The sequence below is a fragment of the Leuciscus leuciscus genome, assembly GCF_965113295.1.
Source record: "Leuciscus leuciscus genome assembly, chromosome: 3".
NCBI classification, from domain to species: Eukaryota; Metazoa; Chordata; class Actinopteri; order Cypriniformes; family Leuciscidae; genus Leuciscus; species Leuciscus leuciscus.
Genome location: NC_138727.1, coordinates 16,401,749 through 16,424,584, shown reverse-complemented (window position 1 = coordinate 16,424,584; position 22,836 = coordinate 16,401,749). Strand labels below are relative to the sequence as shown.

The 22,836-nt window shown below is 37.2% G+C and overlaps 3 protein-coding genes across 6 annotated transcripts in view; 1 reads left to right on the top strand and 2 right to left on the bottom strand.

Moving 5' to 3' along the window:
- Positions 1-70: 70 nt before the first annotated feature.
- exoc1l (exocyst complex component 1 like) lies at positions 71-1,027 on the bottom strand (the record flags this gene model as incomplete). Its single annotated transcript, XM_082165541.1, has 3 exons — positions 71-334; positions 531-694; positions 907-1,027. 3 exons carry the CDS (start codon positions 1,025-1,027, stop codon positions 71-73), a joined length of 549 nt encoding a protein of 182 aa, XP_082021667.1.
- Positions 77-22,836, top strand: part of kitb (KIT proto-oncogene, receptor tyrosine kinase b) — a 44,868-nt gene continuing 22,108 nt past the window's right edge. The window contains exons 1-3 of one of the 4 annotated variants that reach the window (XM_082165523.1): positions 77-181; positions 968-1,041; positions 3,331-3,409. The gene's annotated coding sequence lies outside the window, so the exon portion shown is untranslated. Of the gene's footprint in view, positions 182-491; positions 631-909; positions 1,042-3,330; positions 3,410-22,836 lie in introns of those variants that run through there. The other 3 variants (XM_082165526.1, XM_082165525.1, XM_082165524.1) reach the window with 3 other exon arrangements.
- clrn2 (clarin 2) lies at positions 14,940-17,307 on the bottom strand (the record flags this gene model as incomplete). Its single annotated transcript, XM_082162699.1, has 3 exons — positions 14,940-16,066; positions 16,224-16,403; positions 17,055-17,307. The coding sequence occupies 3 exons, from the start codon at positions 17,305-17,307 to the stop codon at positions 15,798-15,800; spliced, it is 702 nt and encodes a 233-aa protein (XP_082018825.1). The 3' UTR covers positions 14,940-15,797.

Sequence of the window (22,836 nt, the reverse complement as noted above, 5' to 3'; positions counted from 1 at the left end):
TACAGGTTACACTGAAATTAACTTCTTTTTTTTTGGTCAACATCAAAAGTTTAGTTTTTGTCTGCTTTCTCTACAGAGGCACAGGACACAAGGAAAGACACACCAGATTAAAGGCATAGAAACAGATCTGCGCAAGGACAACACAGTCACCACGATCTGAATACATTGCAGTGGGTTGAATGTACGTCAAGTCGAAGTTCTTGAGTTTTAGTGCCGTGTGGTGATGCTTCCTGCTCAGGGACAGCAGACAACGGGCCAACGTGTATTTCGCAGCACAGCTCACTGCTCTGATGGACCGCACAGAGTCGAAATGCATCAAGAAATAGGGATCATCCTAACACAGCAGAGAAATGCAATTTGAACATCTTTCAATGGGAAGAAATAGACAACACTTCCTAATATAATATAGCACATCAAAGCAGTTATTTTTAAGTCTAGGTCATATTTAACTATGTAATATGTTTTTCAAGCAGTTACGTAGCAGGTATAATCATAAATTAAAGGGGGATGAATGTTTGAACTCAACTCACTATATCTGGATCTCTACCGTCCAGAATCAGAAGGTCTTCCAGGGCCCAGATCTCTGTTCTCTCATAGCTGTCCTCCAGCCCACAGTGCTGCAGCTTCTTGGTACGTGAATGCTTAACTTTCCGACACAAGACCACCGAGATCTGAGCTTCTTTATCCTTAGATACTAAACACACATTAGTTCTAGTTTTTATTCTACCCCTTCATCAAACAAAGTAATATATTTTACCATTCTTACTCCTTCACAAACAATATCTGATCATGTCCCCAGATGAACCCACTGTTTTGTTTCCTCCTCAGTGTCTCAACCGTTATCTGATGGAAAATAGCGCATGCCACATCAAATAATTATGCACAAAATAAGGTGAATTTTCTTACTAGAAACACAGAGAAAATGCCGTCCCTGATGTCGCTCCTCTATTTCTATAAACTCCACCAGCTTCTGTCCCTCCGGTCGGAACAAGACTCTGTCCATCTCCTCCCTCAGCAGAGATGACATCTCAGGCAGAAAAAGTGAGAGAAAATTAATTTAAGTGTGTGAGAGAGCAAGAGCAGAGTGAGGGATAAAATGTTTTCTGGAGGTGGACCTGGTTTGTGGGGTTTATTGCCCTCCTTCCACCCCCCACCTCTCTCTCTCTCTCTCTCTCTCTCTCTCTCTCCATACCTACTGTGCATTTTCAATTGAATTGTGCCATTATTTTTATTTTTGGTTCTCAAAAGCTGATTTGAAATTAATCCATGATGGAAATATGATTTTTTAAAGCCTTTTTTTGGGGGGGATGTGTCAAGAATCATCATCAATAGTTTGTGTACTGTACGTGTTGCCACAAATATTTTGAAATTATAACATTTATATATCATAGATAATATATCAACTATTTATATATTTTAATTATAACACCAGTCAGATAATGTCTAATAATATCAAATATGTTTTTGGATTACACAATGGATTCAAAAACAAATAAATGAGCAAACATAAATTGTAGTAATATTTGATATATATACATTGGAATTCCTGCTTATAAATGAGCAGTTTCAGTTTTTTTTCTTCTTTTTTTTCTTTTTTTTCTCATTACAAATATGATACAGCAGTCCACCCGTACAAGCCTGAAATATTGGCTGCAGTGCACACATCTTCCTTCCTCTACATTTCATCTCTGTTATTTGTTGAATTTGCTCTCCCTTTATTCTTAACCTATATGTGAAAGCTTTTAGTGTTTTATAACCTGATCACACACACACACACAACCACTAACAAACTCACTCCTGGCTTAGATGAGCTATGTCTGACTGATTGAACTTAAGTGGCCTTGGGGGAAAATACATCATTAGTTATGAAAACACATTTCCCTCTTAAATCTCCATCGTAAGAGGTGCAGTTAGAAACCATTATAATTATAACCTCTACAGGGATAGGCCACATATTGACTGTGGTCCCATCAACCTCTTAAGATTTGATATCCAGCGGATCTACAGATGCATAATTTATAGCCACAAAACACGTTCATACAAACAAGTGTTCTGATCGCATCTGATACAGACTTTTTGGTAGCTTTATAGGCCTTCTTAAAATCTCTCTGTGTTTTCAGAAGGCTAACTAATTAATAATTAACAAAATTCAGCTACCTGAAACTATACACTCAGGGACTATTTACCCAAAAGAAGGAAATTACCTATGCTTTTAGTCTTCAGAGTAGCTTTTAGTTGGTCTTTGAGGGTTGACTTGTGGCCGCTGTTAAAGTCAGTTCTAAAGGATGATCATGAGTTAGATTTGTTTAATTCTCGCATGTGCAGTTCCTTAGGTAATGGAGTAGTAATGGATTAAAGAGATAGGGTTAGTGTAACTATTAAACCCATCAAAATCTAAGTCTAGGATTTTTTCATAGGTATTGACATGGTTTGTAAGAAAAATAATTTGTTAAAAAATGCAAGATTAATCTCATTTGAAAATGTATTAATTAGTTGATGTAAATTTTAGAATATAAAATTAAGATATTTGTCTGGCATGGGCTTAATTGGTACTTTGGCATCATTTAAGCCCGCATGTGTTTCAAATAAGCCCACATCATCATTGATTCACAAAATGTGAAAAAAAATATTGATTTTTAAGATGTTAAACATCAATATATTTATTCAGTGATAGGGAAGTATTTAAAAAAATCCTTTTACTAATGTTTGATTTGAGCCCTGGGTGGGATGGGTAGGTGTTAGTGGCTGGGGGTCCAGAAGTTGGCTTGACTCTGGAGTTGTAGCTGGAAGTTTTACCGGGTGTATCTGTATGCTGCAGGTGATGAGCAGGAGGAATGCTGGGAATTGTAGCTTAGAATGTGAGTGAGAGAATGCAGCAGCGAGGGAGGAACGGTGGACTCGTGAAAGTATTTGTCGAAGTTCATTATTTGTCCATTCCAGAAGACCACCAGGGCACCAGATGGGAGAGCTTAACCTGTTAACTGTCACCCCCCTTTTTTTGAGTAGACATGAAAATGCACATTTCGAACTTAAGGAACTCCTCCACATAATCCTCCAGCCGCCGGGAATCTTGGGAAAGGGAGAAGAGTAGGTCAGCAGGGTGAACTGGATACACTGCTGCATGGTTATTGAATGGAGTTAAGCTTGTTGAATTCATTCTGTGATGGTCTGGTCTTCTGTCACAAATAGAAGAGAACAGACAACATAAGTGGATTCAACACAGAGTTTTAATGAGGAACTTCAGGAAAACACAACACAGGAACTGAAGGCAATGCTTGAGAATCCAAACTGTTAACTTAGCTGAATAAAGTATTTGTATCTTTTCCACAGGTAATCGGGCTGGAGAGGATTCAGAGGACTGCCGCGGGAGCTGGATGAACAGATGACGAATGAACAGGCAGGCAGTCAGGTAAGTCTTTCATATGGGTGAGTGACAAGACCAGACCATCTGTGTGACTGAGGTGTGTGCTTAAATATGGTGATGGCTGAGTAAGTGCATGCAGGTAATGAGCAGGAGAAATGCTGGGAATTGTAGTTTAGAGTGTGAGTGAAGGAGTGCTGCAGTGAGGGAGGAATGGTGGACTTGTGACACATACGGGATTGGAATGATAAGAGTATGAGTAAACAATGAAAGAATTTTCATTTTTGGGTGAACTATCCTTAAGAGAGAAGTAATGAGACAAGTGCTGAAACCCACAGCAAATTTGATATTGAAGTGATCAAAAATTTATTAAAAGTGAAAGTAAAGACATTTATAATGTTGCAAAAGGTTCAATAAATTGAAATAACAGGAATAAATTACATTTTAAAATATATTGAAATAGAAAACCGTTAACTTTTAATGCGCAAAACAGAAAATAACATAAAAGTCCACACAAGATAAGGGGAACACATGACAGGAATCATGACATTATCCTTGGAAGGTTGATTGTCTAAAAGTTTATGAACTAATATTTGCATAAAAGATTGAGGTATAGTAAATTGTATAAGTGTCACTATGTTTTTCAATAAAGTAAGAAGGGTGGGCACATTTGATTAAATCTTTGCTTCATTATCATTTCCACCTATTTCTGTATGTAAATCAGGTAATAATTGTAACATTCTTCGAAGCTTAATTTTTCTGTGCGAGACTAAAACACAACACTCAAGTCTCTCAGTCTTGTAGTGTGGGGTAGTGGATCTGGTAACTAAAACATTATAAGCTGTTGAACTGTCACCTTTGAATTGTCAAGACCTCCTGTTGACTTTCCCTGTAAAAAGTGTGAAAAGTCACTTTAGATAAAAGCTCAGCTAAATGGTGGTTTACATCCTGTCCATAGTGCTTTTATATCAGCATTATAGTCGCTCAGAACACCAAAGCACAGATAAACGTCTTTCCAGTATTTCATCTTCACTACATTTTGTGGCGCTGTAGCATACATCTATGTATCTATCTATGATTCTTTTACGTCTATAAATATTGTAGTGAATTGTGGCAGAGTGGACAGAACTGGAGACTTACCCACTATTACCAGTGATGTGAAATCTTTTTTTATTCTGCCAAGGAGTCTGAATCCGGGGAAAGACAATGGGATGCCTTGAAGTGCTTCAAGTATTACACTGTATTGATTTTGCCACATCCAATAATCTGTGCCGGGAAAAAGTCCAAGGATTTTCAAATGAACTCTGAGACAATGGACTAAAACAAAATAAGGTTCCTTCAGGAAACTAAAGCATTTACAGTCCAAAAATATGCATGTTATGGCCATACATTTATAATAATATATATTATGTTTTTAACAATATGTATTTTTTTCCATAAACATAAGATGTGAAAACATTAACATGCAAACCTTACATTCTTGTGTTTTTTTCCTAGTTATAATCTGTAACTCAGTTGTATATTAAAACAGTAGTGCAGATATTATTTTACTTCAAAACAATAGTTGTCACTTCAAACAATTTCCAATCACCAATGATTTCCAAACTAGCCATTTTAGCCATTAATCAGTCAAGTGTTAGGTACAAAGTCAAGAGTAGATATGGACTTTAATGTACTGTAAATTACTAAATTCTAAATACCTTTTAATTTCTGTAAAAACATGAATGACATATATCATTAATTTCTTTTAAAAAAGCAACAGGTTGCAAGAGAATCATAAAGATACTGTAGTTATGAGGATTTATTTCTCCTCTAAATCTCTAGAGTATTTTTGACCACTTGAGAAACACTGCTCACAAATGTATAGGGATTCATAAAATAAGCCACAGTTTTTTATCAAATAATCATAATGTCTCTGTGTGGAATTTACTCACACACAGATTTACTCTGTCTGTCTTTCTCAAGAAAGGATGTGGAAATTGATCATTACTGTAAGGGGTTTTACATTCAAAGACCCAGAACCAGATATGATGAATGAAGACCCGGAGTCAGAATTATAATAAATTCAAGAAAAGATTTTCTGAAGATAGTTTGCAGTTTCATCAGCAGAAGTCAGCTTCAAGACTCACATGAAGTTTGTAGGCCGCCCCCCTTACAGTTACAAAGATCACAGCAGTTATACCCTTCACCAAGGCCTAAGCTACGTCCTTGCTTCAGGTTAAATGATTCTCATTGGCTAAGAAATAGATAAACATAGTAATTTTTCCACACATATACACATAGACTGAAGCATATCTCCAACGATTATGCAGCTGACACTCGGACCCTGAAGTTAGGCGTGTCGTGACCTTCCAGGTCTCAGATTTGGGTTGCTGGGCACCAGCCTGTCCCGAACAACAGCTCAGTCAATCTCCAATAATGCCAGTGGTTCCTTAACCTGTAACCAAAAAGACTAACACACACACCGACACACAGCTTTTCCAAGGTTGGATTTGGCCAGGCTCTAACTATAATCCGGAGAGTCGTCTCAAAACATCAAGATAATGCGTTCTTTCTCTCAAGGAGAGGACACTTTAGTATAACGCAGTTAAAAAAACGCAACTTGATCCTACAGAATTAGTCAATTACAGGCCGATCTCGAATCTACCTTTTCTGTCAAAGATACTAGAAAAGGCAGTATCCTCACAACTATGTTCCTTTTTAGAAAGAAATGGTATCTGCAAGGATTTTCAGTCCAGATTTAGACCGTACTATAGTACTGAGACAGCTCTCATTAGAGTCACAAATGATTTGCTATTAGTGTTACTCGATCTTAGTGCTGCATTTGATACCATTGACCACAACATTCTTTTAAATAGACTTGAAAATTATGTTGGCATTAGTGGAATTGCATTAGCATGGTTTAAATCATACTTATCGGACCGTTATCAGTTTGTAGCAGTAAATTAAGAGATGTCTTATCGATCAAATGTTCAGTATGGCATACCACAAGGCTCAGTACTAGGACCGTTGCTGTTCACTCTGTACATGCTACCCTTAGGAGATATCATTAGGAAGCATGGCATTAGTTTTCACTGTTATACTGATGATACTCAGCTCTATATTTCTTCACGCCCTGACGAAACTTACCAATTCACAAAATGAACAGAATGCATAGCTGAAATAAAAAACGGGATGACTAGTAATTTCCTACTACTTAAAGGGATAGTTCACTTTGAAATAAATTTTTGGTATGTTTTAGCTTACCTCAAGGGCATCCAAGATGTAGGTGTCTTTTTTTCCGCAGTAGTTTCAATTTTGATATTTTTAGGTCAAACCGTTCTTGTCTGTCAGTTATATAATGCAGGTCTATGGTCACGGTCTCAAAACACAAGCACAGAGTCCAAATTAAAACAATTCCCCGTCGTCCAAATGAAACAATTCCCCATCGTAAGTACACATTGATGGCCTAAGACACGAAACGAGCGGTTTGTGTGAGAAAACGAACAGTATTTATATCGTTTTTACCTCTTATACGCAGACATGTCCGAGTGATCTGATCTGACGTGTACGCAGACTGGTGCATAGATATATACACACTAGATGTCGCCTTGTCTACGGCAGTTCATTGGAACGAATGTCTTTAAGGCGACATCTAGTGTATATATCTATGCACCAGTCTGCGTACACGTCAGATCAGATCACTCGGACATGTCTGCGTATAAGAGGTAAAAACGATATAAATACTGTTCGTTTTCTCACACAAACCGCTCGTTTCGTGTCTTAGGCCATCAATGTGTACTTACGATGGGGAATTGTTTTAATTTGGACTCTGTGCTTGTGTTTTGAGACCGTGACGTGACCATAGACCTGCATTATATGACTGACAGACAAGAACGGTTTGACCTAAAAATATCAAAATTGAAACTACTGCGGAAAAAAAGACACCTACATCTTGGATGCCCTTGAGGTAAGCTAAAACATACCAAAAATTAATTTCAAAGTGAACTATCCCTTTAATTCTGAAAAAACAGAGATTCTAATTATTGGACCAAAAATGCCCTCACGTACTAACCTAGAATACTGTCTAACACTTGATGGCTGCTCTGTCAAGTCTTCGTCGTCGGTTAGGAACCTGGGTGTGCTCTTTGATACCAATCTTTCATTTGAAAGTCACGTGTCTAGTATCTGTAAAACCGCATTTTTCCATCTTAAAAATATATCTAAAGTACGTCAAATGCTCTCAATGACAAATGCGGAACAGTTAGTTCATGCGTTCATGACATCAAGGCTAGATTATTGTAATGCTTTTATGGGTGGTTGCCCTGCACGCTTAATAAACAAACTACAGCTGGTCCAAAACGCAGCAGCTCGAGTTCTTATCAGAACCAGGAAGTATGACCATATTAGTCCGGTTCTGTCAACATTGCATTGGCTCCCTATTAAACATCGTATACATTTTTAAATATTGCTGATTACTTACAAAGCACTAAATGGTTTAGCTCCCCAGTACTTTAGCGAGCTCTTAACGCATTATAGTCCGTCACGTCTTTTGCGATCTCAAAATTCTGGCCCGTTGATAATACCTAGAATATTCAAATCCACTGCTGGCGGTAGATCCTTTTCCTATTTAGCACCAAAACTCTGGTACAGTCTTCCTAACATTGTCTGGGAAGCAGACACACTCTGTCAGTTCAAATCTAGACTAAAGACACATCTCTTTGACCTAGCATACACATAACTTATTATAGACTTCTATAATTCAATGTTATAAGGCCAATGTATACTTCTGCGTCGGGTGCGCGTAGAAGGTACGGCGTAGCATACGCATTGACGTGTACCATACGTCGTACCCTTCGCCGTACCCTGACGCGCACCTCCTCAAAAATGTAACTACGCGTCGCGGCGACGCGGACCGCAAGATCTGTGATTGGTCGGCTGGATAGCATCGCGTTTCCTCCTACGCATTTCCGGAATGATCTTCTGCACTCTGCACCGCCCGCCCGCCATTTTTAAATTCCGAAGATCAGTGAAGAGCCATGGAAATAGACCAAGTGACCGAGAGATTGCTTGAAGAAGTGCGGAAATACAGCCATCTGTATGACTCCTTCAGTCGCCATTGCTCAGACAGCCGCGAGGAATGTAAACACAGTGGAACATTAAAACCCACCCGCGCCAACTAGCGTTTCGGCGGTGTAACTGCAGAGCAACACAGACATTCGCAGAAGTATAAATGCTCACGACGGCGTCGCCTACGTGCGTAGCCTACGGCGTACACTCGACGCAGAAGTATAAATTGACCTTTAGGCTGCATAGATTAGGTCAGCCGGAACCATAAATCCTGATGTACTTGTTACATCATAAGAAGGATGGCGTCTACACTAATATTAGTCTTTCTGTTTATCCTGAGGTTTACCGCAGTCCGTCGGATCCAGGCCATATCTGGATCTGATGAAGGACCTGCGGCTGGACATGACGACAACGCAGTCCTGAAGTGTCAACTAGTCTCTCCCCTGTGAAGGCCTCCTTCCCTTCCCTTTACCTCTGTACAGATAAAACGTTGTCGGGATAATTCCGGTTCACATGCCTACGCGGAAGCGATAAAAAATTCTGTATTATACATTTTTCAAAGCTTGTACCTTGGATCCTATTTCATGGTTTGTGCCATAAGGCATCAGGCACTGTTTTGTGCAAATGAGCAGCCAGATCGTTTTCTGTTAGAACCATTGTCGTGTAAGCAGCCACTAAGTTAATAACTAATGATCGTTGTGACGGAAGTGAATCAATCAAAACTAACTTTAGCTGGACAATAACTTTATTTTAGAGCTGCTGTAAAGCCAAAACAATCTCTGTTACTTTCATTTCCTATTATCAATCTAAAGCTGCTTTGAAACAATCTATATTGTCAAAAGCACTATATAAATTAAGGTGACTTGACTTGACTTGACCATTGCTGTCCCAGTACCCTAGAAAAACAGATGAATGTATTGACACATGTTGAAGACATTTCTTAACAAAACAAAACATCTTTCCATATTTAATTTCTGGAAGCCGGGCTAAATGAGCAAGCACTGTTACGGCATTCGGATATCAAATACAGACATTAGAGAATACATGAAAAGAACCTTTCAGTAATCACACTGGTAACTTCTATAACAAAGTAAAATCTCCAGAGAAGTCATTCAACTCATTTGATATTTAGAAGGAACATATTGATTAATACCTTGATTATAATCACTCATTATATATACATTAAAGCAGCAGTGCATTCCAGAATCCACACCCTTCAATATTTTCCAATGAGCAGAAGTTAATAACTGACACAAAGGGACTAAGTGCGCAGGGACCAGTTCTATTAGATTCTTCATGCTTTTGTGGTTGTGATGCTAATGGCAGAGTGCTGTTGGATATCCTGTGTTTCGACCACACACACATACTGAGGTTTCCATTTTCTTCTCCCCACAGAAATGCATCCAAACGTCAAAGAACATGCTGTATTTATTATTTACCAACTGTACTTTCTGGTAAACTTAAGCCAAAACCACAGTCACTTAATGTTTTCTTTTCACTTTTTGGTTTTATGACAGTGGTGGTTAATACCAACTTACTAACTATATTGTAGTACAAAAACTAGTTTGGGACTGCTATTTAATAGCCTTCCCTTATAACACTTACTTATTCATCAGTGTTAGTGATATTTATACAATTTATAAAAACTTTTTTTTCCAATAATACATGATTTTTTTAAATTGCCCATGCAATCATTAAATATCATTTTAATTTGATCATTTGTTTTATTTAATAGCAATAATAGGTATACAATACATAGGTAAGAGGTGCAGAGACCCTCATGCGTTGCTGACCTCACCTTAGGGCACAATAATGTGAGTCAGGACCGCTTCAATGATGCACTCTGTTGGTCAAAACATGTAGTTCACAAATGGGCAACAAACTGCTGTATGGTGGAGGGCTTATCATGGTTTGCTAACTTAAGCCAATAATAACCGACTGTAGAACGGCAGAGCCATACGCCACAGCCGTCTGAGGACGGTCTCAGACCGGAGTTGGGGTAGAGCTTATAGCATTATTAAGGGTAGGTTTAGTGCTGGAGTGGGGTTGGGTATTTTTTAAGGTAGAGATTATTGTTGTTGTGAGGAGTAGGGTTAGTGGTTGGGGCGGGATACGTGATTGTCAGCACCACACTGAGGCTGCCGGCCTGGCACTGCTGTCCCCAGACTGCTGTGATGTGTAGTTCTGCAGTTCTGGTATCATAGACGGAAAAATGAATTCCTAAGATTATCGGAACATTCTGCAGCTGAATGTTAGGGTCATCTGTTCACCAACTAAATGTTTAATTCATTATAGTGTTGTGCAAAGTATCCAATTATCATATTTAGGAAAAAAGTAAGGATACCCAAATGGATATTGACTCAAGTAAAAGCATTAAAGTCATTGACATTAAAATTTAAGGAATAAAGTATCAAATGTACAGGTAGATTTTATAAATAATGGATACATTTCAGGTTCGATGGTGCAGAACATAAATTAATTTAGTTTAAATCATGTTTTTCCTTACAGTTTTACATTCTCTAAGCTGTGCAATTGCCACATCTGTTTGCTGGAACATCAGAACTACTGCATGAAGCGCAAGAATTAGCGGCAGGAGAGAAACTTCCAGAGGAGTGTGAGGCCTTCGACTTCACTGCCAATGACGGGAAGGGCAGGAAGAGATGCCGCAAGGTACCTGAGAAGAACCAGCTTGGAGAGAGAGAGGAGGAAAGAGAGGTGAAGAACAATAAGGGTGGGTCATCAATATGAGGCTGAAATAGACAGAGTAACACTCTGATAAAGATAAAGAAGAGAGGATGTGTGCACCAGAAAAAAAGAGAGATGCACAGTCTGGAAAAGTTGATGGAGGGAGGAAGTGAGCTTAGAGAAGCTGGAGAAAAGAAAAGGACGGAGAGAAAATGGAAGGAACGGAAGATCACAGAGCCAACGCCACGTCTTGTGGAGGTCAAACCTCTGCATACTACAGTTAGATCTTCCTTCTCAAAGCCAATAGAGGGAGAGCTACCAATGCTTACAAGTGTCTCCGGACACCTTGCTCTACCATCCGCTCGCTTCAATCCCCAGCTGCCAGTGACACAAGCACCCGTGCATCCTCAGAAAACAACTCCAGCACCTGAGAATGCGTTATCCCTTCCGTGTTCTTCGCTTCGAGTGGATCCTTCAAAACTGTTGGATATTCTTCCATGTCCCGATGAAGTTGTTTACCTCCGACGCTCTTCATCCCAGATGGTTCCATTGGCGGTTCCTCCACGCCCCACTCCAGCACCTGATGAACTGTTTTCCATCCGACGCTCTTCATCCCAAGAGCGTCATCCCAAACGGCTTCCTCCGAGCCCCACTCCTGCACCTGATGAAGTCGTTGCTCTGCGACGTCCTCCCAGCCGGAAGCCTTATCCGTTCACTTCTTCCCAGTTTGAGTCACCTCCACAACTCATGCTGGTTGCCATTGAGGATGAGGAGAACGAGTAAGTGGAGTACACAGGGAAGACTATCCAGGTTACTGACTTACCCAAGGTTGAACGCCCTCAAACTTCAAAAGGCTGAAATTAATCCGAGAAAGATGGTTGCTTGGTTGTAGAAGGACAGCGAGATGCAGGAGCAAGTGTGGGGAAGCAAAGTGGTGGAGGTCCAGGGATTTGAGGAAGAGGAAGGTGACCCCAGTGAAATGGGAGACTCCAAGGCCATACAAGGCCATTCGGATGATGCCTCTGAGATCGATAAGCTCATTTACGATAAGCTCTCCTGACGGCCCCAAGAATGAGACCCAGCACAATGGGAACGTCCAGAAAAAGTGCAAGAGAAAAGTGCCACTTGTTCTGTTCACTTGGGCACAGGAGAAAGACAAGAAAAAGGAGGAGAAGAAAATAATCAAGGAAAAGGAGCAAAGAGAAAAAAGAGTTATTGCTTGAACGCTACATGAACGATCTGAAACTGATGCACTTGTGGACTCGCAACTACAACTCCTCAATGCAGACCATCATCCCTCCTCACCTCTCCTGTGTAAATAAAAAAATGTGCAAACTAAAAGTTGAAAGATCCATGACTCTTCCTGACTATTAAAACATAAAACGTGTAATTTAAAGTGAAACAATTTGAACTAATTTGAATAACTGTTTACCTAGAACAGCAGCAGAAAGTGAATCATTCAATGCAGTGCATAACAGTGAAGTACACAGATCAATATATTTTCTCTGATGTGGATCCTTCCAGCCCATCACCTCGATGCTTATAATTGTTCTCGTCTATTGTTGTTTTTGGCAACAATTGCATGTGTATATTTTTACTTATAATGTCTCATTCAGAGTCAAAGACTGCACACTGTGATCATATAAATCCATATGTGAAAGTAAATACATTTTATTTGTCTATAAATTTGTGTTAATGAGGACTAGTTAAAAAAAAAAAAAAAAATTACATGAAAAAAGGAGGTGGCAGCCTTAATGAGTGAGTTGAATCCTTCATTAATTTAATTAGCTAAGCAATTACTGTATTTATGAATAGCCTAACGGCACATTTTGGTCACATTTGGGTGATTATCTACTTAAAAAGAAATAAAGAGAAATGAGAAACGGTTTGATTTTAGTTTTTTCCGTTTTGTTTAAGAAACCTAAATTTTTTTATCAAGATGGTTCGTATAATTTGTTCACGGGTAAAAAAGATTATGCTTTAATATTTGTTTCGCATGACACGGACCCCTAACTGAATCATTTACTCATGTGATTCGTTCAAATAGATTATTTGAGGAATAAAACACCGTTTTGCTCGGAGACGCAACCGTTCTGCTGTTTGTTCTTTTTTTCTTTGACAGAGCAAAAACAAACAGAATGTGTCTATGAAAGATTAGTAATTTGTTGTTTATTGAATTGTTGTATTAAATCAATGCCACATTTGCGCTGCCGATGTAGGGAAAATGGCACTCTTGCTTGTGTAATAACTCATATATCATGGACTTATGTTATAAATATAGCCTAAAAAAACAGGAACTCATTAAATAGATTTTTTATTCATTTTGATGACATTTCTTCCCCGCAAATGGTGTGATGGCAGTGCCAGGAGAGAGCAGGTCAAATGATTCTGAAATAATCAACACCATCAGATCATCTTTTCTATTTGTTCATCTGGCTGTTATAACTCAGGTACAGCAGCCAAACAAAATCTAAAGTTAATGATTTAAGGGTCAAGAGCCCAAATAAAGCAAACACTGACCACCATAATGGTGACTTACAATTACGGTTTTCTCCTTCAGTGATTCTGCTTGTTAACATCAGGTGTCTTCAATGTTGGCAATAAAAAATAAAGAGTTCTTAATTCATCTTTGACGTCTGTCTGTTATTCAGATTTTTTATTTTATTTTTTTATTTGTAAATTTGACTCATTTTAAATGGTTAACTTTTAAGGAATTAATTTGATTAATTATTACTCAATTCTAATTTGTTACATTTAATTAATAATATTGCTTGTAATCTGTTGCCACAATTTTATTGAGTAGATATAGCGTATTAATTTTTACAGAAATGAGGCGTGAACATATAAGACCCAAAAGAGAACTGTTGATGTCTCTTTACTCCTCTTAGTTCCATCCTGCTGTCCATTTCCTTTCTGTTCATGTATTATTGCAATTTCTCCTCTTATTCTTTCCACTATGCCCTCCCATATACCCATCTCTTCTCCCACTAATTTTCCCCATTCTACTCTTCCTGTGGCCTTCCCTTTACTTTATCTATCTCTACCCCCCCATCTTTTTCTACCTGTTCCACTCTTCCTATACAGACTATACAGTGTGAAGAGTGTGGGCTTAGGGTTAGGGTTGGTTACGGTCTAGGGCGCCCTCTGCTGCCCACTAACCAACCTTAAAGGCGATGCCCTATTTCCAGCTTCACAAAGTCACCTGGGGGTCCCTAATGCTAAGCCTCCCAGTAGCCTAAACTAAAGTAAAGGGTCCCACTTTTTACCCCAGGGTGTGCACGTAAAGGCAGGTACTCTCGTAACAGAGGTCTCTCGTGCCCTGTGTGCAAGTGTTGGGTTGGCTATACAACCCCAAAAAAACTTTTGTCCAGAAAAAACGAAAATGTTCCTTTCACATGTGGAAATAAAATCTCAAGTCAGTAATATGAAAACATCTATCTTATATAAAAGATTTTAAATAATCACTTCATTAAATGCACCAATCACCATCATATAACCTGTATTATATCTGTAAATTGAACTCTAAATAAAACAGAATGTCATTAAAGACTTTGTTTTGTCCACAGAATTATAGGACAAGGTTTACTAAATTTATATTTGAGAAACGAAGGCATCAACATGTGATATTATTGTTTCATTAAATTTTATTTACTTCGAATGTTAATATTACGAAACAAAAATGTAAAATTAGCTTGGACTTGGCCTAATTTATGTGTTTTAATAAAACACTCTTAAAAAAAATTGGCACTGAAAGAGAAAAACAATGTTGTTGAAGAAATTGTATTATTTCTTATTTTATTATAAGCATTGTCAATTTATTGTTTATTTAATACATTGTGTGTTTAGAGATTAGCATTATTTAAAAGCACACTAAAATAATTCTGACATGCTGGATGTAACCTAGGACCACTCAACCACTGCACTAGATGTATAAAGAAAGTTAACTGGAAAATAAATGTACAATCAATTAGTTTAGATTTTGATACAGTGCACTTGCAAAACTATTGCATTGCTATCTAACTACGTGGAACCACTGCACGTTAGTATCGTTCTGTTTGAAACGAAAAAAATATTTTGTGTACATAAGTTGCTGAATTATTTCAATGCTTATTAAGAGACAGCTTATTTAAATAATTTACAAAAAGTATCAAATCAAAATAGCCAGATACAGCCCTGCTGTTTGTTACTGTACATATCTGTTGTGATAATGGTTGTTTAGCATGTTTAGAGCTTGTCTGCCAAAAAGGGAAGATTTTAAACGTGTTTATAACGTGTTTAAAAGTTTATTGACTCGTTATATCTTCATATGGGAATGCATTATTACATCTTTCTCAGTATAGCTCTAAAAAAAAAAAGTGAGATAACATTAATATTTAACTTGCTTGGTGGTAAAGACATACAAAATGTCACATTTCAGTCTGGAAGCCCTGCAGTCGTCCATAACCTGTCAGTCAAACAACATTTTGCTGGCCTCCACAAAAAACAAAAAAAACCCAGCATTTTAAAGTAATTTTCTTTTTACTTATTTGCTCCAAAATAAAACAGTTTAGAGAAACTCCATAGTCCGTAGTCATAAATCAGCTCATATCACCCCATAAATCACCTCAGGTTAGATGTCGGGTCACATGAGCATTCTGTTTGGCTCATCTGCACAGCCTCCTCTCTGACCCTGCAGTCAAACCTTTCAGCTCGTTCTTGTTCTTTAATAGAGGAAGTCTTCTCCGGTGGCTGAGGGTTCTTCGGGTTTCTTAGTCTGTATTTTAGGCAGATGTATTTTACTGGAGGCTACTACAAGAATGTTAGCTCCATGTGTTACAGCGCTGGCAACGCACAACCAGAAGGAGAAGCCAAGATTCTCCTCAAGGATCACAAGGGTAAAAAGGCTCTCACGGTAGTTAGCCACATGTTTCGTGAGCTGATGGCACTGAATTGCTGCAAGGAAACACGCAAAGCCCATTGCACTGAACAGAGCTGAGAGAAGAGATTGAAAAAGATTTGACAAGTGTATGATTAGAAACTGAAAAAAGTAGTGATTCACAATTTGTTATGGTTGATATTGTTGATTTAGGGTTTATTATCCATGAGGTGTAAAACATTGTATCTTAGGTTTTGTGTTATGTTGACTTACCTGCAATGAAATTCCAGAGGTAGATGCCAAAAGGTCCTTTGATAGATTGATAAGGAACTTTTCTGGCATTATATATACAGAAAGCTAAACTGAGCACTGCAAAGCCAATAGCAATGAAAAGGAAGAAGATAATGATCATGTGAAGACCACTGTTGATTTTTTTGATGAGCTTTGGGAAAACTGCAGAATTTGTGAGAAAGAGAGAGAGAGAGAGAGATCAGATTCACAAAATTGGACTTCTATCTATCTATCTATCTATCTATCTATCTATCTATCTATCTATCTATCTATCTATCCATCTATCTATCTATCTATTTATCTATCGTTCAGAGATTTCATTTATATTCAATCAAAAGTAAAAGTGTAATATGTATATCACAGTAAAATCTGTAATATTGTGAAATATTATAACAATTTTAAATAATTTTATTGTAATTTTTCAAATGTAATTTATTTCTTTGATGGCAAAGCTGATTTGTTTTTAGCAGCCATTACTTCAGTCTCACATGATACTTCAGAAATCATTATTTTATTTGAAATAGAAATAGTTTGTAAGATAAATGTCTTTTTCTATATTTTTTAAATCAATTTAGAAATGTAATACTTAAATAATTTGTAATAAAAGTAGGCCTATTAATAAAAAAAAAAGACAAAAATATCAACAAAACAACAACTAGAGATTAAAACAAAATTCAAAGACCTGTTCTAATAATAAGCTATAGCCTATAGCCTACATTAAATAAATGTTATTCATTATAATATGTGTACAGAGCTTGAATGTTTAATCAGAGGGGAATCTTATTTAATCAATCAACACGTTAGTGCTCTTACTGTATATTTTGGAGCGGCGGATTCCGAGCCCGCATCTCCGTGTTTTCCCGCCCTGAAAGAGGCCGTAGTAAATGTGTCCCGTGAACTGTTCGAGCTCTAGACTAGACGCGTTCACCAGATCTACTCCAGTCTGACACAATGTGGTTCCGGTGACCCAGCGCTCGGTGGACAGTGCCACGACCAGAAGTACCACAGAACCGATGCTGAGTATAGAAGCGAAGGAGAACACTATCTGTTTCCAGAGAGTTGGCATTTCACTAACCCCATTCCTCCTATTTAAAATCAAGACGCAAAGTAACACGACTCAGCGAGGCGTCCACCTCTCTTCGCTACTGCGCGAGCCAACTCTGCTGTAACGTACGGAGTTTAAAACCTAGCAACATGTTTACGATAAGTTTGCAACACTAAAAACTAAAACACAACGGTACTAAAGTAACGCGAGATAGACTGCGATAGGGAAAGAGCAGGAAACCAGATATAAAGCGGTCAGATGGATCTCCTTTACCACCTAACGAAACCTTATACAGTTTACTTGCCTTCGCTTGGTTCGGTTGCCAGAGCGCGTGCGCGCGCACACACAGAGTGTGGGAATTATTACGGCCGGGTTATAATTTTTAAGTTCATCCAGCACAAACGAACTGTCAAGTCTTGTAGTCACACACGTAAATCAACCTGCTGTAACATGGATTTTTATTGGATGTCCTTTGCTATAACAATTAATCAAATAGCGATGGCTCCTTTTCATTAAAACCTATAGGTCATAGAAACGGGCGATTCAAAACAATAAATGTCAGTTCAGCCAAGACTCTACTGGGTCACTGAGCACTGAAATAAATAAAGAAAGAAAGGGGAGGGTTTGATAGGAAAGTCACTGCAATTGGGGAGCAATAAATAGACTAATGACTTGAAATATGAACCTGAAATAGGAACATGATATTTGTTTCATTTGGTGCAGAATTTGGGATTCCATAAAAGAACCAAGCCTTTACTTTGTCAATTCTTTGTAACATTCTTAAACATACTTCAGCACCATGGACAGCAGCATTGCCGGTCCTCTTTGGTTCAGGACCATGGACAGCTCAGCTCGTTCAAGAGCTCTGTGGTGCCCTGTAAACAGTGCGGATCTCGCCACTAGAGGGGGATGCCTTACCGTTTCATTGAGCTGAGCTCTGTGCCATTTAATTAAAGGGCTCCTATTATGCTTTTCAACTTTTTCCACTTTTTCCACTTTAGTTAGTGTGTAATGTTGCTATTTGAGCATAAAAACGATCTGCAAGGTTACAAAGCTCAAAGTCCATTCCAAAGGAAATGTTTTTATTTAACAGAATCCCCTTTTCAAGAATTAAAACTTATTTTAAACACTGTTCCTGAACATTATAACCCAAACGTTTATCTATGCACTGCACATTTTATGGAGAACAGCTTGTGTAAGCCCTCGCTTTTGTAAGATGGTTCACTGCTCCTTAGGAAAATTAACCATGGTTTAGTGATCGATTACTGTTTGTATTACCTTAGTTTTCCGACAAATATCACGATTAAATGGTGGATAACATCGTATATAAAATGTATAAGAAAATTACAAAAAACAAAGCACTCTGAAATGTCCTGTAAAATCTGTGCTTGCAAAGTCTGTGCATGAAATCCGTTCTGCATGATTCTCTTGTTTGTTAACATTGTCAGGGTCTGAATTGGGCTCGAATTAGTTATAAATTGACGCCATCCTTAATATTTACACTAGAGAAGAACTCGCAGTTATGGAGGGATGGGACATTTTCCAAACAGGCTCTAAGTGCTGACAATCACAAAACACTGAGCCAGCTAACCAATCACAGCACATTTCGTATTTCGGAAAGGAGGGACTTCATCGAAAACGACAGGTTCGAGATAGACTGCGGAGAGAGGTGCTGTAATAATGTAAAATATGTGAAAGATAATGTATTTTTTGAACAATCAAGCATGAAAACATATTCTAGTACATCAAGACTTCGTAAAAGGGCATAATAATAAGACCCATTTAAAGGATAGGCCTATACTTGTGACAAAAACAGCATTTCTTAAAATTTTAAATAAATGTACTGTAACTATTACTACATATAAAACACAAAATTTACAACAAGCATGATACAAAGTTGATTATACACAAATTAGTTATTGTCATCAAATTTGATTTGCCGAGTGCTGTATATATATATATATATATATATATATATATATATATATATATATATAGTGTTGATATTTATGTTTATGTTTCACTGTCTAGATCACTCCACTTATCAGTGTTCATGTCACGGCAATATTAAGTAATCTCAAATATGAGATATAAAGTTGCAAATTTGCAAAAGACAATATCATGCATATCAATCTTCCTATTAAATCTTATGTGATTATTGGATTCAGTATTTCTAATCTTCATGCAATTTTGTCGGCTCAGCCTTCATTTTTATCTTTTATATGAATAAAAAATATTCACATAAACAAACACAAAACAAAACTGAGTAAACATGATTGATTGATTTTGTTGATCAGTCTTTTACATTTTAAAGATATTAACATTTTTATCTGATGTTATTACTATTTCTATTCAATTTGGCTGATGCTGAGAGAAAGAAAGGTTGCAGGGTTCTTGAGGCATGTCTCAAAACATGTCTTCAATCTATATTGAAATGTATTGATGAAAACTGCTTGTGAAGAACACCAATTGGCTGTATAAACAAAATGTTAGCTTTAGTGTCAGGCGCATATACAATATATGTTCCCTGTGGTTAAAGAGTCTTGTCATATTGATTGAAGAATGGAGGCATATTGACCAGCTAAATTGCAGCGATGCTCATTGAGGCAACTGTGAATATCAAATGACTACTGTTGTGGTTTTGGACAGGCTTATAGACTTAATGCATTCTGGAATGTTTTAAATGTTTATAATGCAGTTATGATTGGACATGAGTTATGACATGTGCCTTTATTAATGTAAAATATATTTTTCTATGTATTCTTGATCACTCTTTCTGCTCTTTATATATAATGATCCACCCATTTTTTGTAAATTTTTTAATTTATCATTTTCTGCTTAATCTAACTTCATTTATATCAATCTAACTCTCTGCTTCTTTTACTAAATCTACTCTTTCTCTTTAGTTCTCAGCTTCACATTATGCTCTTTCTTCTTTTATCCTTCTATTTTTGCCTTCTTCCCAACACCAATAAGCTTAATGAGATTCAAAGTGCTCTGTAACCCAGTTAATCAGATTCATTGTTTTGATTACACACTCAGTTTAGCATCTTAACATTTCTTAATCTCTTTGTTTTTCTGCAAAACAGTCAGACGTATTGCATAGATTTCAGATTGACTCTGTTGCTGTCCGCATTAGAATTCTCACAGATCAGTTAAAATGCATTTCCTGTCATGTCTGACTATAGCATGAAATTGCCCTCTAAAAGATACCATGAGAGTTTATGCATCACAAGACATTAAGATGTTCAACTGATTAACAGATTGTGAACATGGTGTTTTGGAAGAGATGCTATGAATCTGATGAACAGATCAGGGAGGGGCAACTCCAGTCCTGGAGAGCTCCATTAGTCAAATTCTAATGACAGTGTTCCTCCAGGACCGGAGTTGACAGTATATTCTGTAACTTACACTGTAGTGGTTTGCTCTGCTGTACTCTATGTGGCCAAACCACAAACAAAACAAAACAAAACAAAACAAAACAAAACAAAACAAAACAAAACAAAACAAAACAAAACCACTGTACTCTGTGGACAAAACCAAACAAATCCACTGCACTCTGTGAACAAAACAAAACAAAACAAAACAAAACAAAACAAAACAAAACAAATCCACTGCACTCTGTGGACACAACAAATCCAAAACATTTACTCTGTGAACAAAACAGAAAAAACAAAACAAAAAACACTGTACTCTGTGGACAAAACAAAACAAAACAAAACAAAACAAATCCACTGCACTCTGTGGACAAAACAAAACAAATCCACTGCACTCTGTGGACAAAACAAAACAAATCCACTGCACTCTGTGGACAAAACAAAACAAAACAAATCCACTGCACTCTGTGGACAAAACAAAACCAAAACATTTACTTTACTCTGTGAACAAAACAAAACAAATACAAAATTTTTTAAATAAACAAATCCACTGCACTCTAAAAACAATATAAAACAAATCCACTGCACTCTGTGGACAAATCAAAACAAAACAAATCCACTGCACTCTGTGGATAAAACCAAACAAATCCACTCACTCTGTGGACAAAACAAAACCAAAACATTCACTTTACTCTGTGAACAAAACAAAACAAAAACAAAAAATAAACAAATCCACTGCACTCTGTGGAAAAAACAATATAAAACAAATCCACTGCACTCTGTGGACAAAACAAAACAAAACAAAACACAACAAAACAAAACAAATCCACTGCACTCAGTGGACAAAACCAAACAAATCCACTCACTCTGTGGAAAAAAACAAAACCAAAACATTCACTTTACTCTGTGAAAAAACAACAAAAAAAAAAAAAAAAAAATCCACTGCACTCTGTGGAAAAAACAATATAAAACAAATCCACTGCACTCTGTGGACAAATCAAAACAAATCCACTACACTATGTGGACAAAACAAAACAAATCCACTACACTCTGTGGACAAAACAAAACAAAACAAAACAAAACAAAACAAAACAAAACAAAACAAAACAAAACAAAACAAAACAAAACAAAACAACACAACACAACACAACACAAAACAACACAACACAACACAACACAAAACAAAACAAAACAAAACAACACAACACAACACAACACAACACAACACAACACAAAACAAAACAAAACAAAACAAATCCACTGCACTCTGTGGACAAAACCAAACAAATCCATTGCACTCTCTGGACAAAACCAAACAAATCCACTGCACTCTGTGGACAAAACAAAAGCAAACCTTATTTGCTTATAGTTCAGCTTTAATACACAAAAGAAAGTCATATATGGGTTTATATCCATATGGGTATATGGACTGACCTATTCCTTTTTGTCAGGCTCATGTCAGTTTAGGGTATGCACTTATACAATATTAAAAAGGACAAAGTTAAAATGTTCCACAAAAGCAAAGTACTCTCAATGTGTAGACATACAGCAACACTTAAAAAGCACCACAAAACCCACCCTACCCACACACCAATCATACTATTATGGATTGAAGACCCTAATGGTCACTTGGTTGAGTAGATGAGGTTGTCTGTACGGTCAGCAAAAATCCAGTGGACAAACTTCATTAGGTTGGCATCTTAGTCCATTAGACTTCTCTCGATTTCAGTCTGCGTTGTTCTAAAAGGCCTTTTTAATACTGACAAATACTGGTGCAGTAAAGCATTTGAGCTTAAAACTATATCTATCTATCTATCTATCTATCTATCTATCTATCTATCTATCTATCTATCTATCTATCTATCTATCTATCTATCTATCTATCTATCTATCTATATTTCTCTCTCTCTCTCTCTCTCTCTCTCTTTCTCTCTCTCTCTCTCTCTCTCTCTCTATATATATATATATATATATTTGGCAATATATATATACAGTATGTTGGGAAAACAAACAGAATATAAAAGGACACTATTTCTGTTTAAAATGGCAAAGTGATCATATGTCCATAAAAGAAGGAATGAGTCACTTCTGAAAAGAAAGACCAGTGAGTCAGCATCTCTATCTCTCACAAACAGCCTGCAGATGATGAGTAAGGACCTATCAGTATCAAAAA